Here is a 17,797-nt window from a genome sequence, read left to right on the forward strand (position 1 = left end):
ACAGATGGTTTGTCCCTCAGGTTTGCGTTGGCCTTTTAGTTGCACTGTGACTTGCTAGCAGGTGGCCCAGGTTTGTTGAGCTCGGTTTGGGATTAAGCTTTAGGACATTGTTTGGTGGGAATAGTGGTGGTGTGAATACAAAGGGATTAGTGCAAAGGGTTGCTTCATTGGCTGAGAGTCTGTATGTGTGTGTAAAGAAAGGGGAGGGGGGGCATGTGATGTTGATGGATGATTGGATAACCACAGAAAATAAAATATTTTGCTCTAATTAGGCAAAAACAAATGAAAAGAAATGTAAAGTAAAATATTAGAACAATACGACAGAATAAAAATAAGTGCAAAATGAAAGGGTCGTTTGGGATACTGTGACTTTTTTTCAGACACCGTTAAAAGATTAAACCAATAAACTGTTTAAATTTAAATTTAAGCCACCATTCATGAAAAGGGAAAACACACATGTCCTCTCTAGTTCCCACGTCCCTCTCCTAATACACTGAGAGGGGAAAAAGCCCTACCAGAATCATCTCAATGCCTTGAACCATGTGCCACCATTAGGAACACACAAAGAGAGATCTGACAAATGGCCATTTTAATGTCCCTCTTTGACTTTAATGAATTTATACGTTATCTGGCCCTAATGGAGGCTGCGGTGGAGGGGCTGGCGTGAGGCCATAACAAATGAAAAGCCCTGATTAGTGTAGAATGAGCTGAGAAAAAATGCCATTCATCTTGGTTAGCATCCTCCTGTGCTCCTTTATGGCTCGCTGTTACAAGGACGGTGGAGCCGGGGGTGCTTGTCCCATTAGCGGGGCTGAGTGGTCAGCGGGCCGGCGTTGACGGAGCGTCTGCCCGCTCCGCAGTTCAAGACTGTGAATGCCTCAGTGCGGCTTGACTCCTGAATAACCTTCTGAGGTACCGGGAGCTTCACCCCTGCATGACCCCGCGCTCTGGAGAGGGGTGTGGGGGGACTCCGGGGGGTACCCAGACCAGGACTCACACTAGCAATACCTGGGTAAACACTGGAGAGATCCCCTCAGAGAAAGACCGCAGGAGATTCAAAACAGTGTTTTTTCATCTGAACCTTTAGAAGCATAACGTCAAAGATGAAATATAGTTCAAGCAAAGTCCAATTAGATATTTAAATTAAAGGAAAGGCGGGTTACTTTAAATAAAGCACGTTTCATACAAAGATTCAATGAGCTAGAAGTGAAAACAACAAGTTAAAACAGCACATTTAGAAAGAGCAAGACAAAACATGTAAATCAATTTCAAAAGGAGTCAGTAATACAGATTGACAAGAATGATTTGAGAGCTGAAAAGCAAGTTAAATGTTTTGCAAGTTAGATGGAAAATAAAGGTAAATATGTTGGCAAACATTTTGGCCTATCAGGGTCATTGTATGATATGTGCAGCAGACTGCTCCAAATTTGGGTCTGAGTCTCAGTCAAGACTGGATTTTTAGGGTTGATGCCAATACTATTAGTGGAAGTTAAAAATTCTGATACTGATATACTGACCAATAATTTTATTTATATACATATACAATCCAAAATGACATCAGGGCACTGAAACAGTAAACGTTCACTGGTATTTTTTAATACTAATAAATAACTCTAAATAAAAAAATAAAATAAAAGCACACACACACACACAAAAATTGATTTCAATTTAGAAAAGGGATCAAATATGCATGCAATGCTGCCTATAAAACTAACTAAATAAAACAACCTGCATTATGTTCTGTGTAAAAAAAAATATCGGACCAGATATACAGCAATAACATTATAGACCGATATAGCTGTGCTAGGCCAATATCGGACCAGTAATAACAGCTGACCGATACATTGATCTGGTTCTGATCAAAATAACCATAATAACAGAAAATACTAATTAATGACATTTGAATTTTTTAATTTAATTTATTTCTTTGACAGGGACAATGTACTTTTGATTAAAAAGGGAACCAAGTTGCAGTCCTTGTCCCTTGTTAGGCTTTTATGGAATAGAACACAGGATACAACACCCTCATAGAAACTGAGACTGATAATAAAACATGAGTGGACAGAAAACCTCTACAATCTTTAATTGAGACATCACTGACCAAAAACAATCTTTAATATGCTTACAAGTCATTAGATATTGCCATTCCAGAAAAACAAGGTGTTATAACAATGTTATTCACATTATAACAGGATATTTTCCTTGTTATAACAATATACTAAGCTATTTATCTTGTTTGTTTGTTTGTTTTTTTGACAACTCACAAAAAAGCGACTGTAGTGGGGGAAAGGCTGCAATCAAGCGCCACAAAATCTCCTTTTCCTTTTAAAAGTAACATTTTACTGAAAATATTGCAACACAGTGTCACAGCAGGAGAGATGTCATGGTCGTGTTGGCGTTTCATATCGACCACTGATGTCACTGGGATAAGCCCTATTCCACATCGGTGTTATAACTTGTTTTTACTTGTTTATCAATGATTTATAAAGTGTTTGCAACCTAATTATAAACTGAAGTGGTGCGTTTAATGTGAAGTGGAACCGAATTTTCAGATTATGTAAAAAAGGCAAATGGAGGAGAGAAAAAAAACAGGCTGTACTCAAACGCAACACCATCTTTTTTTTTTTTTTTTTTTCTTTTTTAAGTAACATTTTACTGTGAAAATATTGCAACACAGTGTCACAGCAGGAGCGATGTTTGGTCATGATCGTGTTGGAGCTTGATATCGACCACTGTTGTCATTGGGAGAAGCCCTGGTTCACCCCCTCCTCCTCCCCCCCTCGCTGGGCCCCCGTGTAGAGCCGCCTTGCAGAGTTGAGTCGGGCTACGAGAGGGAGGAATGCGCTGGGATGCGGAGCAGCAGCGATTGTAGGAAATCGACGCCACGACTACTCGCACAGTATGGACAGCAATGATCCGTATCTGCACCTCAGTAAGTAAACGCTTTCACGGCTCGTTCAGAGCCCGGTGTGTGTGTTGTGTTTCTGAAGCCGCTGCATGTTGTTTTGACTTGAGAGGAGAGTGCGCTCGTTTCATGGCGTCTTCTCTCTCCAAGCCTGCGAGCCGTGCGCGAAAAGCAGTCCGTGGACTTTAACGACCGACTCTCCTTGCCTTGTTATTCCTTTCGCTTTTCGCTATTAATCGTCCCGCCACCAAACTGTGCCAATTATACCGAAAGCTGTGGCCAATGCAAAAGTCAGGTGATCGCGGTGGTTGTGCCGGTCAGGCAAGGTCAGAGGTTGGCACTTTAATTGCGCTTATGTAATTTATGGCGCTTGTCGCACGACTCTTTCTAAACTGTTTGAGACAGAAACACAATTTATTGGTCTGGGATGGCCGTAAGATCCACAGAGAAATGCATGAGACAGGCTTGAGGAATGGCGGATTTCTCATGAACAAACTTGCTCTGTGTAGTGGAGTAGTAGAGCCGCCCTGGTCAGTCAGTCAGTCAGTCAGTCAGCGCTGCTGTGGCCATATCCAGCTTACTGACAGCATGATGTGATTTTGCTCGGTAGAGCTGAACTCTGCTCTGACTCATTGACTTTGCCCTTGAACCAGCTGATGGCTTCTTTTTTTTTTTCTATTATCAGGATTTCTGTGACAGCCTAAAATCCACAGGGACAAGGAAATGACTTCTGTTCCAGTGTTTCAACATGTGGGATACATACTGTACATATCCTACTTACAGTTTCTAAGTGTCAGACCTATCGTTTTGTGTTTTAAAGACTAACAAGGAGAAGTTCTGATTCAACTTCTTTAGTGAAAAAGTACAGACTCTGAAGTGGGCTCAGAGTAGAAGAGTAAAAAATAGTCTTTTGAAGGACATTTCTCCTGCTGCTCTGTGCAAAGCTAACTGAACTTCACTCACTCACTTCATTCTGTTGCATATTTGAGATCATTTTTCATCTTGTAACATTATTTTAATCTTGTTACGTCTTTTATGTCATTTTTCTGCTTGTATAGAAGCTTTTGTCTTATTACGTTGCTTTTGTCCCATTGCATCTTTTATGTCATTTTTCATCTTGTTGTGTAGCTTTTGTCTCATCACATCACTTTCATCTTGTTATGTCTTTTATGTCGTTCGTCTTGTTACACATTTTTTTTGTCTTTTATGTCATTTTTCATATTGTTAAGTTATTTTTTTCATCTTGTTACGCTGCCTTCGTCTGGTTACGTCTTCATGTGTGGTATGCGCTGACGGATACACAAGGAATCATCTTTTCCATGTGATATTGTCCAACCAGTTTAGATTGAAATTGGTTTTGTTGCTGGGAAGGTGCTGTGCAAAACTAAAACTTAATTTCCATTAAATGCATTAAAACTAAATAAGAAGAAACAATGAAGTAGAACGTGCAGGTACTTGTGTTAAAAAAGAGGTGCTAAAAGTGAAAGGTTTTGATGAATGAAGTACAGTAATGGAGTATTTGTACTTCATTACTTCCCACCTCTGGTTTCTGAAATCATTCTAGATTAGACTCTATGTGGAGTGAGAGGCTTTCACAGCTTCACTGAGTCACACACTATATGCATCATTTATCATGTGATGTTTTTTTTCTCTCCCTGAAAGATACACTCATTGTCAAACCACTGTGGTTGAAACATACCATGTGCTTCTAAATCACTGTCTTTTGTGGGGGGGTGGGGAATGAGAGATAATAGTGTGGCATTAAAAGGAAACAAATAAAACCAAGCCTTTGAAGCCCCGTTATGTTATCACAGATATCTCGGGCAGCGTTTGGAGGGGTTGAAAATTGTTTCCATAATGAATGTGGCTCCCAGGGGATTGAGAGAGACATCTGGACGTGAGAGCATGTAGAGGGAAGCCCACAGTGTACAGAAGTAACAGAGCAGTCCCCCTGGGCTCCAGAGTCTTTCATGTCTGTCTTTAAAGACTTACACTGATCACAAAGTAGTGGCATCCTAACATTTATGCAGATCAGGACAGCGTCAGATCAGTGTGCAGATAAGTTCAGCTGTTATTGATCTGTCATTATTAAATACGAGATATCACTGCTAATACTGTATGCCTGATAATACTTTCTGGTCACAGCAGGGGGTGTAAATCACAATACAGTATCAGTTATTTGGACGATGATAGCATATTTTCTCATATCACACTCAATTTGATGCATTTCAGAATTTATTGATTGTAAATCATTTTAATTGATTAAGTGCAGTGCAGTCCAGTTTACTTTGAACTGAATCTGCTAACACACATAAAACATGGCATAACTATGTGCATTTAACAGAAGTAATCTAATTTGTCTAGATAACTGTAAAGGATTCAAAATGTTTAATCGATGGTAGGGATGTTAATGATTAATCATTCATTGCCATTAAGAATTTAACCAATTAAAAATGTATTAATTGTTGATTAATTGATAGTCTAGAAATGAGAGTAACTGCTCTGCATTTGACGTTGTTTTGCAGAGCCATTTGTTGAATAAGGAAACTGATAATAGAAAAAAAGAGAAAAAAATAAGAAAAAATTAATTAAATTAAATAATTATTGATGATTAATCAATCAATCAATCAGTCATCTGTTTGCATTTTCAACTATCGGTTGAGGAAAGTGCACAAAATTTGCATTGATCATTAAATCAGTGCATCAGTCCAGATCAGTGGATCATTATACCTGTAATTGCAGCGACATCAGTCTGTAAATCACTTTTTATTTTTTGCAACATTTCACTTGATATGCATCATTTGTACCTTTGCTTGTAACTGATATGTTTTTTCATTTAAATTCCCAGTGGGTGTCAGGGTTTACCTAACTGTTTATGAAGCGCTACCATTTAAAAACCGATCGATCTTGCTTTTGTCGTCCCTTATGGCCTTAAAGTCATGCTGGTGCAGCTTTCCCAGCCCACAGTGACTTGGAATCTGGGTTAAACGTTGAATATTTGTAATTTTTGTGTTTGAAAAAACAAAAGCAAAGAAAATATCAGCGATAACAGGAGCAGTTGAACCCGAGATGAGGACAGCTCTTATCTTTTAGTGCATTTGTATTATAAATATTGGTAGTAAAGCCACTGAGCTGTTTCTGAGTGAAAGACAGAACCACTGAAAGATCATTTACAGGAAGAATTGTTCTTGTTTTGTCTGTGTATTTGCCCACAACTATGATTTATGATGCATTTTAGCCCACACACAAAAACACATATGAAAATAGGGTCATAAACTACTCGTTTCTTGAATGGGCGACAATCACTCTGAAATGAATCTGTCATTAGTGTGTGGTGATGGTGGTGGTGTGTGAAGCAGTGTGAAGTCAAAAAACAGTCTGGGTGATTATGATATGCGGATAGCTTCATGATCCCACTCAGCTTTTCCCAGACATGTTGTGTTTCAGCAGGTTTGATGCAGGCCTGCCCCGCGGCTTTAAGAAGAATCAGCACTTTTCTCTCCTCTCAGCACTTCAGCATTTTTTTTTTTTTAATTTTCCGTCAGTGGAAGTGGTTCTAGACACCCTGACGGGCACCAACTCGCTGCTTTTGACAGTGAGAACGTATTTAGCTCGCAGTTCAGGGAAGTCATAGCAGAAAAGAGAACGGGATGGGAGAGTGAAGGGAGCAAAATAAAAGGGAAGTGGAAGGGGGTGAGAGGGGGGTGGAGAAGAGGTCACCCTAGTTGATGTGAGCTCTCATCACTTGCCAGGGGTCAATGATTCACCCCACAGAACACACACACCCACACACACACACACACACACACACACACACACACACACACACACACACACACACACACACACACACACACTCGCACAGAGGCAGGGCTGTAGCAGGACTTTAGATACACCAAGGTCAAAAGCCCAGATTCCCCATTTTTGACCAAAAAAGAATAAAAAAATAATCAGATAAAGTTTCTTACTTTTAGCAATTTTCATATTTATGAATATTGGTAATTGTTATTTATAACTCATTTATAACTCATTTAAATGTTGATGAATTTAATTTCTGTAAAACTGTATTAGCCAGCTTATACAATGGTTTAAACAGTGTGTCAAATCCTTAAAGCTTTTTAAAATTTCAATTTGTTTTGTTTACTTTATGTCTACGCTGCAAAAATCTCAATGATATTAAGCGATTTATATTTGACATTGACTAGCAGTTTACTTATACGCAAACATTTCTTTATCTTTATTGTAGAAATAAAGAGAGAAAAGTTATTGCACATTTCTATACATACAAGTTTACGTTTAAGTCTACTTAAGAAAACAGGTTCAAATGCTCCTGTTAAACAAGCAGTTTTTACATGTTTAAAATGAATGAAACTTATAGTCCAAAATAACTTTTTTGCTTTTTAAGAGTGTCAAATTGAAAGATCATGAGTCTAAAATAAACAACAGAATCAGTCTTAAGAAGAAACCATGTATAATTTGCGTGCAATTGTAATTTGTGTGTCCCCAAATCCCCAGAAACCATACTGAGGACATGACCAAGGTGTCCTCACAGAGGCAGAATGGGACACACTCATGCCTAAACGTCACAGCTGCAAATATGCAGACTTCCTATATGCATAGCTTATTGTATGGCAAAATGTGACTGTGATATCATGTGACTTAAAGAATGCGGGTGGTACTATTTGACTGTGAAGTCCCGGCAGCATTAATCCTGCTCTCTAATGGCCCATCCCTGCACAGAGCATTCCCCCACCCACTCCTGCAGAGAGAAATAAACCACACAGGTGGAGGGTGTGGCTCTCTGCAGGTATTTGCTCAAGAATTCTGTAGCTTGAGACCTGATGTGCCCTGATGTAGACGCATGCATTAGCACACAACACATATAAACTTGGGAGCAGATTACAGGGGGGATGGAAGGGAGGAGTCCCTTCACCTTCTGGAAAACATGAAGTTGTTTGTCCCAATAAATTAATTGACCATGATATGTCTTCAGAAGTTAAAGAAACATTCCAAATTGAAATTCTCCTAGAAATTTTATTATAAAAGCTCAAATTAATGTTTAAAGTGTTTTCTGAATGCATGTGTCTGTGAGTTGTAAGAAATCATTAATATTCTTTTAGAAGGAGTAGATGTTTATAAAATTTAAACTGACCAGTCTGTCAGGCAGTAAGGCAGGCAGTCACTGAACTCAGACTCCAGAGTGTTTATTTATGGAGCAGTTGGCTTTTGTTTTCAGGCTAATAGACTTAGATTTACATTGACAGACAATGGACAGTTAAAAACAGCTGATGAACTTAAAGTTTAGGACTTATTATTGTCAAATTACAATGTTGCACTTGATTTGAGCTCCTTCGGTGTTCCTGCAGCCTGCCTGAGCCTCCTCCAGTCTGTGGAGGCGGGATTTCAGCCTATTTAATATATAGTCTATGACTATTTCATATACAGTCTATATTAGAGTTAATAGTATATCCTCTTGAAAGAGAGCAGGGAACAGAGTGTAGGCCTGTTTTAACTTAATAATTCACAAAAATTGAGCTGATCTACCCTCTGAAAATGAACCTTATAAACAGCATAAAATAATGTAGGAAGTGAGGATAAAACCGGTTTCTTCTTCTCTCAGTTCGGTGTATAAGGTCACGTAATAAGCACAAACCGCAATCAAAACAGAGACAACAGTTCTGCTCCTAAGTCCAGGGCTGAATTTCTTTCCCAGTACACCACTGTCCCCCCCCGAAGTTGTAATGAGATCTGCGCCTTTGCATACAATAGGTTTATTCCTTGGAGTGTGTGTATTTATGTGTCAGTGTCTGCCTATCTTGACTGTGTGGGAGTGGGTGCTAATTGTGAGAACAGGATGAGGGAAAAGAAGGGGCGTAAGGAGGCCATTCTCCGGGCTAATTGCCAGTAATTAGTCATTAGTGAAGAAGGTCAAAGCCTTGATTTAATTCCAGCTTTAATCAAGCAGAGAACCTTGAAAGGGCCACAGGCTGCAGCGGCGTTAGGTTATGAGATGTATAAAGCTATTTCTTTGCTAATTACGCAGTAACAACGTACATGCCATACATGGATGAGCACGGTAACTCTAATTTTCCATCCTCTGAATGTTATTTAGCCATTACACATCCCTCTGATCTTCAGCATCTGTCAACTTAAATGTTTGTTTTTAATTACTTCATTAATTGCTAGGCATAACAGCTAAGTGTATGTTTACATTTTACATTAAATGTTGAATAAATTAGCTCCTAACAGTGTATCACAGTGCTGAGTAAATGCTAAAATTTTAACCTATACCTGCGTCGAAAATCTAAATTATTCCTAGTCAACAAAACAGGATTGTAGTGAAGTACAGTGCTCAATTTACAGTGTATTCTTTCCACCATTATGTACAGTTAAACAATGTACTGTAATCTCCAGATTGTGCAGAAATGATTAGTCAATTGATCAGTTGGTTGATCGGCAGTCAATTAATCAGAATGAGAATCACTTTAATGCCCAAGTTCTGAAGACAACAATGGAGAACAACACCAACAAACCAAAAAAGTTAAAAGCAGAATCCTAAATATAGCAAATATACATAAAAATAAGCAAGTTACTCCAGTTGAATGTATGAGAAGTGTGTAATGAAGTGGGATAATTAAATAAATAGGGTAAATGGATTCTGGTGGTTCTGGTGATTCTTGGTTTTTACCAAGATGTTTAAATATTGCAGAGTGGAGGGGATTGTCAACAGTTATATAAAATGTTAAAAAGCTACCTAAAAAAAAAACCCGCCACTTTTTTGGATTCTGGGATCTAATGATGCACACTTTTTTCACTACGATCTGTTTATAGAGTAAACAATTCCTTTATCATCAATTAATCAACAGATTAATCTATAAGGAAAATAATCGTCTGTTGCAGCCTGGAGTCCCAAAACTGTCTGTGATTAGGAGGTTTAAACACCACAGAGCTCATTAACACCGTACATTAAAAGGAGTGGGATTGATGAGGGGAGATGGCTCAGCAGAATTTGGTCTGACTAACCAGTCAAACAGTTCTTCATGGCACTCCGCACCCTGCAGGAGAACAAATGGCAGCAACAGGTAACAGCTAAGTACATTAGATCTCATTAAACCTCTCCATCAAGAGACATCAAGAACGTGCTGAAAACCGCACTTGGTTATTTTGAGTGCTCTGAGTGCCATTTTAGCGCGCCGCTCCTATCTCACGTCCGTGAATGTAAGCGTGTGCACATTGCTGTTTGGAAAAAAAAACACAATTTTTCTGCTCTGCTATTGCCTCATTTCTTTTTCGACTGCCTTTCCCTACATGTCCACTCGGCCAAGCATGCTGCATGGTAATGTCCTTCCTGTTGTCAAAAATCACTGCTTGCAAGGAGAGATTGAGAAAACCAAAAAAGTGAGTAAGGCAAAGGTACACACATTCTTTGCTCAAGCAGAAGTACAGATATTTGTGTAAAAAAGTATCTGGTAAAAGTAAAAGTACTGATTCAACTTCTATATTCAAGTAAGAGTGAATAAGGACAGGCTCTTAAATGTGCTCAAAATACAACAGTAAAAAGTCGTCCTCTGAAGGATATTTCTGCCAGATGCTTCTGTGCAAAGCTAAACTTACCTTTTCTCCATTGTCGAGTTCTTTATGTTGTTTTTCATCTTGTTATTTTTTTTCATTTGTTGCGTCTTTCACATTGTTTTTCATCTTGTTACATTGTTTTCATTTTGTTATGTCTTTTACAATGTTTTTTTTTTCATTTTGTTGTGTCAGTTTATTCTTTTACATTGTTTTGGTCTTGTTACGTTATCTTGTTATGTGATTTTTGGTCTTGTTGTATAATGTTACTCCATTTTTTGTCTTGCTATATTGTTTTTGTCTTGTTATGTCTTTTATGTTGTTTTTCTTGTCTTATCACATCACTTTCGTCTTGTTACGATTTGTTGTTTTCTCATTGTGTTATGCTGTTTTCGTCTTGATGCGCCATTTTTTGTCATTACATCACTTTCGTCTGTTTATGTCTTTTATGTTGTTTTTTGTCTTGTTACATCACTTTCGTCTTGTTGTGTTTTGTTGTTATCTCGTCATGTTACTGTTTTGAAATCAGTCTGCTGCAAAATAAAAATCACAAATTCCCCTCAAATTAATTAAAACCAAATGATAATGAACCTGCTTTGAAACTGTAAGGAGTGGAAGGTACAGATACTTGTTGGGAGTGAAAGTACAAAGTTGTCAGAAAAATGAATACTCAAATTACGTATAAATACATGAAAACTACTTAAGTGCAGTAATGAAGCATTTGTAATTTGTTATTTCCCACCTCTGGCATAAACTAGCTGATTTATTGCTTCTCTGATTCTCTGTGAAGCCCATAAAAGATTAACAGTTTGTAGACACGAGTACACTTGGTGACAAAATGGCGATTAGATTATTAGAAGTTCAGATGTGTACCCTAAATTTAGAGTTGCCAATTATCCTTCTCCCCCGTCTTCACTGTCCATGATGCATCTATGAATGCTAATTATGGCTCTCTCTAGGGTTAATTTGGCGTGTTTTATGTGGGCCATGACATACTATTATAACGCAGTATGCATTTAAGAAGGACTGTATTATTTTAGCTTCTCCCTCTGGGATTTGTTAAGTCTACAAGAGAGGCAAGTGTCCCTTCTCCTACTCTGTCTTCTCTTCTTCTTGAGTTGTGCTGCTCAGTCTCTTGCCAGGTTACTGTCAGGGGATCTGGTTACTGGTGGCTGTCCTTCAAGCACTGTATAGACATTTGATCTGACCCCGTGCAGGTGCACTGCACAAGAAAACTCTGTTGAGTCATGTAAGTAAAATAGATGAACACATGCTTGAGAAGGCCTCTCGGGTTTTTAGAGCTATCTTTCAGTGCAAGTATCTTTCAAAGGCTTGAAGGGGAGAACCGGGAGAACATTTGATAGTGTGGCAGGATAAATTAAAACAAGCAGCTGCAGACTAAAATCAGTGCCAATTCTGCATTTATTGGCTAGGGCTATTTTGTGGTGATAATGATATGACATACTTGTTTTGCCAAGAATGCATGCTGTTTCTATCATTGTTGAACAAACTTAACTGATTTTACTGCAATTTGTTTCACTAAAACCATTTTATTACTGTTTTCGAAAGTCTGTTCTGATAGATGGAGTCTTGAAAGGTTCAGAGTAAAGATTGAATCAATCCCTGCATGGATTTAGGAGTTTATTTAGGTTCCCTTAGGGGTTTGCCGTGTATTGTTCCTCATTGCCTTTAAGGTATATTTTTGGCCTGTGTTTGCATCTGGGATTTCACTTTGCTGGGTGTTTGCTTGACCATCCTAGAGCACTGAAAGAGACAATTCCCGACTTCCTGGAATGCTTTAACACTTGTTAAACACACAAACATACTAACAATGTGCACACAGGCAACTGCACAGGCCACAAACATTAAGTGTGGATGTTGGCACAGTTATTTCTTGGCATTAAAAGGGGAATGAAAGATGTTTAGCGGGTGATAGGAGAGAGAATTCTCCAGCCTCTGGCCCCTTCTTGTCACTAAACATCAGCACCTACATTTTAGACAGAAAGTCTGTGAATAATATTCAGTGAAAGAGAGCAAAATGAGGAAATCTTTTGTAAGAATAAATGTTTCACAAGAACCCTTTTCATTCACAGAATGCTTTTTGGAAAAAATAGTTTTTCCTGGGTGGATATTGATGATGATTTCTAAATGTAAACACTGGTAATTGTACCACAGATTGTTAGAATGATAGATCATGGTTGGTTTAATGGTTCTTCATAGAAACAGAACATCCTGGATGGGTCCTTGGAATGTGAAAGAGTTGGTAGAAAATCTTGGATAGGTTCGTAATGAAACCCTTGGAATATAAAAGGGTTTTTGTTAGAGCTCCCTAGGTTGTTTCTTGTTAGTACTCTTACAGGAAAGGTTCTAAATAGAAGCCCCAGAGAGAGTTCTAGGTGAAATCATTATGCCATACAAGGGTTCTCCATACAATCTCTCACAGGGAGTTCTGGCTGGTACCTTTCACAGATGGTTCTAGGTATAACCGTTTAAATTGAGTTCTGGGTAGAAATCTCTGAAACGTTTCCAAATGGAACCTTTACAAAAGATTCTACCAGGAACCAAAAAGAATTCCCCTATGCGGACAAGCTGAAGAACCTATATGGTTCTTGTTAGCACTTTTATTTTTAAGAGCGTAGAGGAACATCAGTGTCGGACTGTCTTCCCATGCTCTCCAGTCTTGATCCCTTTTAAGAGGGAGTAATCGGAAACTTCTGGTTGTACTGTACTCTTAAGTGTGGCCCCCCTCCACCATGAAGAGACCCTCCCCACACCGACTCCCATGCCAGACACGCTGTCCTGCCACTACAACAGGTGTCTCTGCGCAGATAGTTTTACCAACACTGAGATAGAGACATGAGATGAGTGGGCGGTAGCAGAGCTGATTTGTGCAGCAGTCAGGCAGCAAACAGTTACTGTGGGATTGATCTCTGGGGAAGGATAATCTGGGTAATCCTATAACCGGCGCTGGTGGAGACTCCGCCTCTTTTGCTCTTCACTAACCCCCACCCCTCTTTCCATGCTGACCCTTCCGTTGCTGGTCTGTCCTGAAAAGTAGCGCAAGAGTATCTGCATCACTTTTTAGTTTGTCAACGAGCCAAGAGTTGTGTCTGAGTCCTTGTCCGGAGTGATTGGCATCCAGCCAGCACCACAATTGCACCCAAAGGCATGTGGCACCCCGTGGCATCACCTGCAACTGGAGGAAGCCCTGGGAGGGAGATGGGTTATGGCCACTGTGAGTAGCTGGGTTTTGTCTTGCCTGTGAGCGTGTTTGTGTTTGCTGTAGGAAATACGCATTTCAGAATCATCACTGGGATTGTATGAGGTGGAAGATGTTGCCTGTCTGCATCATCGCTGCGCTAAAAGCTTGCACTGCACAGATGCACTACGATAATGCCTCTAATCCCTGTGCACTCTTTGAACAAGTTATTTTGAATTTATTTCCTGCAACCTGCAACTAGTAGGACAAATTCATCTGTGGAACGTATTTGCATTTGATGTTTTCCATATTGATGATATATGATCAGCACTCAGATACATTTCTTACATTTAAGATTGGACATTGTTTGGGCTTTTTTTTTCTGATACTGGTGCAAAAAACATCTGTTTAAAATTGTACTGTGAAAGAAAGAAGCATAAAATGATGGTTGGACAACATTAAAAAACAGCTTTTTTTATTGCTAAAGTAAATTTGGATTGAATTTGAACACTACATTAACTGTTTACTTGTATATATGACTAATACAGAACACTTAAATTTACATAACAAATTCACATAATAAATAGCCTAACTCAAGTTCAACCAGCAAAATACATTTTGACTTGCTTTCTTGGCATTCTACAAACTTCAGCTTCAAACTTCAGCAGTTCCTGTGCAGAAATATGATCGTATTTGCTGACCTGAGGAAAGGTTGCTGTCATCATAATCAGTGGTCTCCCCATCACAGATATAAATGTCAAGTTATTATGACACCTCGCCTCCAGTGTTTTATATCTGTGCGCCCCATTGCTGGGACCAGGTTTGCCTGCACTACGGACTGATGTGCCTGGCATAGGGTCACACATGCAGTCGAGGACTGTGCTTCCCTCTGCTTTCAAGTGTATAACATGTCTCACTAGATGCTTTTCCCTTTTACACGCAGTTAATTTAAACATTTGTTGCATGTTCCGACCAGTGCTGGAAGCCTTTCGAATGAAATACACTCACACTTAAGACCATGGGTCCTCAATAGGGGGTCCATGGTTTGGTGATGCAACTGGAACGTCCACACCAGAGGTCAGCTAATTCCATCAACAGCTCAGATGTGTGCCACTGAAATAAGGCACTGTAATCTGCATTGTGTTTTGGTCAGGAAGGTACTATGCGTATAGAAACCTGCAGTGTTGTAGTCAAGATCAAGTACAAAATTAAGACCAGAGTATATCGAGACTGAGATAAGATCAAGACTTTTATGGGTTGAGGACATGTCAAGACCAAGGTCATGGCCTGTAGCGTTTATGTTCGTGGTGACATTAGCTAAGGTAAATTACACAATGCATGGGCAATTTAGTGATATCCCTGCAGATGCGGTCTTGATCCTGTTTGTTCGACACCAAGATGAGGCAGAATAAAAATGCAGTCCAGACTGAGACCTTTAAAAAGTGGTCTTGAGACCAAGGCACTAGGAACTGGTGCCCTTTGGCACTGTGTTTTGGTGCCCAACCATACTTAGGTCAGATGACTCCCTTTTTCTATGGATTTGATGTTAAAGTCCAGATTTCATGATCTTATTTGCCCCCAACAGCTCAGTTCCTGCCTTTAAAATCACTGGATCATTTTAACCAGTTGTGACAGGTACAAGGCTTGGCTGTTGTACTTTACAATCGAAAGCTTGTGAGTCACTTGAGGTCTCAGATGTGGTCAGTGGGGATGCCAGTCAAGTTAAAGGGATGCTTCCAGCTCTCATTGCCTTGTCCTTCACTATCTGTTTATCTCTCTCGCTTGTCCCTTCACATTAGCCCTCTCCATCGTGCTTTCTCTCTCTGTTTGTGTCTGCTGTCTATCACCCTGCATCCCTCCATCAACGCTCCCTCTGATGAGTGCTTTTTTTTTTCTTTTCCTTCTTCCTGTGTTTGAGGAGGTGTGGGAGGTGTTGATGTGTGTTAACATCCACACATATTGTAGTCAGCCTATTAACTAGATCGCTGTGTGTACATGTGTAATGTGTAGATGGTAGAGGACTGATTCTTTTTGCCAGTGTCCTGGAGAGAAACATGTGACAGTCCTCTTTCCAACTGTAGTTCCGCCTCTCTGAAAGATGTTCATTCATTTTCAAGGCCTGAGTTGAAATAAGGGTAAAGAATGGACAAATTTCACAAAGCAGTTTCCAGCTCCAGATCTTGACCCTCAAGTACAAAAATGTCTGTGTTTATCCACCTGTGTTGATTGTGTCATGGTGATGTTATGATTAAAACCATGGTACTCTAATTTCTCTGCAGTAATATTGATGGAAAAATTGATAGAACTTTTGAGCCTCTATTGAAAGGAATATAAAAGCTATAGAAAAGTTGGCCTGTCGATTTTCTATACTCCATACAGCCATTAGTTTCAGTTCATACCTTTATGATGTGAAAATCTACTTTTCAGCAACATTCAAGAGCTATGCTAGGAGAAAATAAACCTGGAAGTAATATAGTTTCGGTTCTGGTTCAAGCTCATTTTGAAACTCTGTGAGTTGACATTCACAGCGTGGTTGCAGAAGGTAAGCAATGAGTCGTAAACCACAATATGGTTTGGATGATGATAATAAGCAGTACCATAAAGTTCAAACAGTTTTTATTAAATGGCTAAAACAAGCAAATCTACCTGTCATTTCAAGGCCCTTTTTTTGTTTGTTTGTGCCTTAGTCAATATCCAGGTTTCCATCCAAATGTAGTGCAGATTTTAACAGAATTTTCAGAAAATCAGCATTTCCATCCACTACAGCAATGCCAGTTGCTGGCATGGAAACATTGCATTTGGTTTAGTTAACTTGAGGACGAACAGATCTGATGTTTCTCTGTCAGTGTCTCCTTAGTGGATGTTTAAATCACATGCTTCAAGTCTGTCGTAATTTATAAGCGTCTGTGTCCATTGCACTTATCAATACACCAACTTTTCCACCTTAGCCGTGCATTAAAAAAACATGTCTAATTTCCTTCTCTTGTGCTGAAACTGAAAATGTGCATAAAAATATGGATGGGAAAATTAAATCTTTGTCCATGTAACATATTTTCTTTAGGACTGCAATTAATGATCATTTTAATTATTGGTTAATCTGTCATAGAGGACTGAAGAAACCAGAAAATAATACCATTTGAGAAGCTGAAATCAGAAAATGTGAGCATTTTTTCTTCTTTTCCACATTTCCCCAAGACATCCAGTTAACTACTGAGTTAGCTACTGAGCTGGGTGTGTAGTCTGGCTGTCTTTCTAGGATCTGGTCACAGGTCCAGAGGTCAGGTCGCTTTGGTCACTCACTGGGTCACAGCATGAGATGAGTGGCTTAGTGTGTGTAGTGTAGTATGTGTATGTCTGCGTGTGTGTTGTGAAGACATACCCATCTCCCTGTAGCACTGTGTAACAGCGAGAGAATATTTCTAGGAAGTAATTTGAGTTGCCTCATCAGACAGATGCTGCAGTTTGCGATGGACCTTTCGGTCCACCTGTTTGTTTGTTTTCCAGGACTGCTTGGTCAGCCTGTTCTGTCTGTGCTTGCGGGCTTGTGTTATCTCTTGTTGTTTAAGTTGCAAACTTTTTTATCACTCGCAAAACAATCTTTATCTCGTCCCTGTCTCAGCCCTGGCCTCCTCATCGATCCTCTGCCTCTGTGTAAAAAAGTATCCTGCTGGCAAGTCTGGGACAGATCTGGACATGAGGACACACAGCAGAAATAGCCAGCATAGGGGAAATACAGTATATGATGGGTACTTAACATTCATTAGCTTGACTTGACATCGTCTTTTGTTTGTTTGAAACTGTGCTATAGGAAAACAGCAGAGAGAGGGGCAGAAAGAAAGGGAGTTCTCTTCTTTTCAGGGAAGTTATGTGTGAGTTCACTACAGGGCAGAATTTAGGGTCAGAGAAGTTCACTAGCTCATGTGCTTGTGTTGTCACAGCCGTATGCCTTAATGTGAAAAACATTTTTCTATTTCTTAATGTTTTCAACAAGAGAGGAACAATAGACAACTATGGCATACGTTTTTTTTTAACTAAGTTCAAATTAAATTCTCTACCCACACAATGCAGTGTGATGTATCTGTGCGTCTGTTTACTTTCTACGCTATGCTAATGTTACCATTGCC

General features: G+C 39.4%; 1 protein-coding gene across 2 annotated transcripts in view; it reads left to right on the forward strand.

The window, feature by feature from the left end:
- The first annotated feature begins 2,778 nt into the window (after positions 1 to 2,778).
- Positions 2,779 to 17,797, forward strand: part of rxrgb (retinoid X receptor, gamma b) — a 42,725-nt gene continuing 27,706 nt past the window's right edge. The window contains exon 1 of one of the 2 annotated variants that reach the window (XM_084723039.1): positions 2,779 to 2,932. In XM_084723039.1, the coding sequence (XP_084579165.1) occupies positions 2,902 to 2,932 (31 nt within the window). In that variant the 5' untranslated portion in view covers positions 2,779 to 2,901. Of the gene's footprint in view, positions 2,933 to 13,530; positions 13,710 to 17,797 lie in introns of those variants that run through there. The other variant, XM_084723038.1, reaches the window with a different exon arrangement.

Source organism: Lutjanus erythropterus, chromosome 7, assembly GCF_056507025.1.
Source record: "Lutjanus erythropterus isolate fLutEry1 chromosome 7, fLutEry1.hap2, whole genome shotgun sequence".
In the NCBI taxonomy this organism is placed as follows: domain Eukaryota; kingdom Metazoa; phylum Chordata; class Actinopteri; order Lutjaniformes; family Lutjanidae; genus Lutjanus; species Lutjanus erythropterus.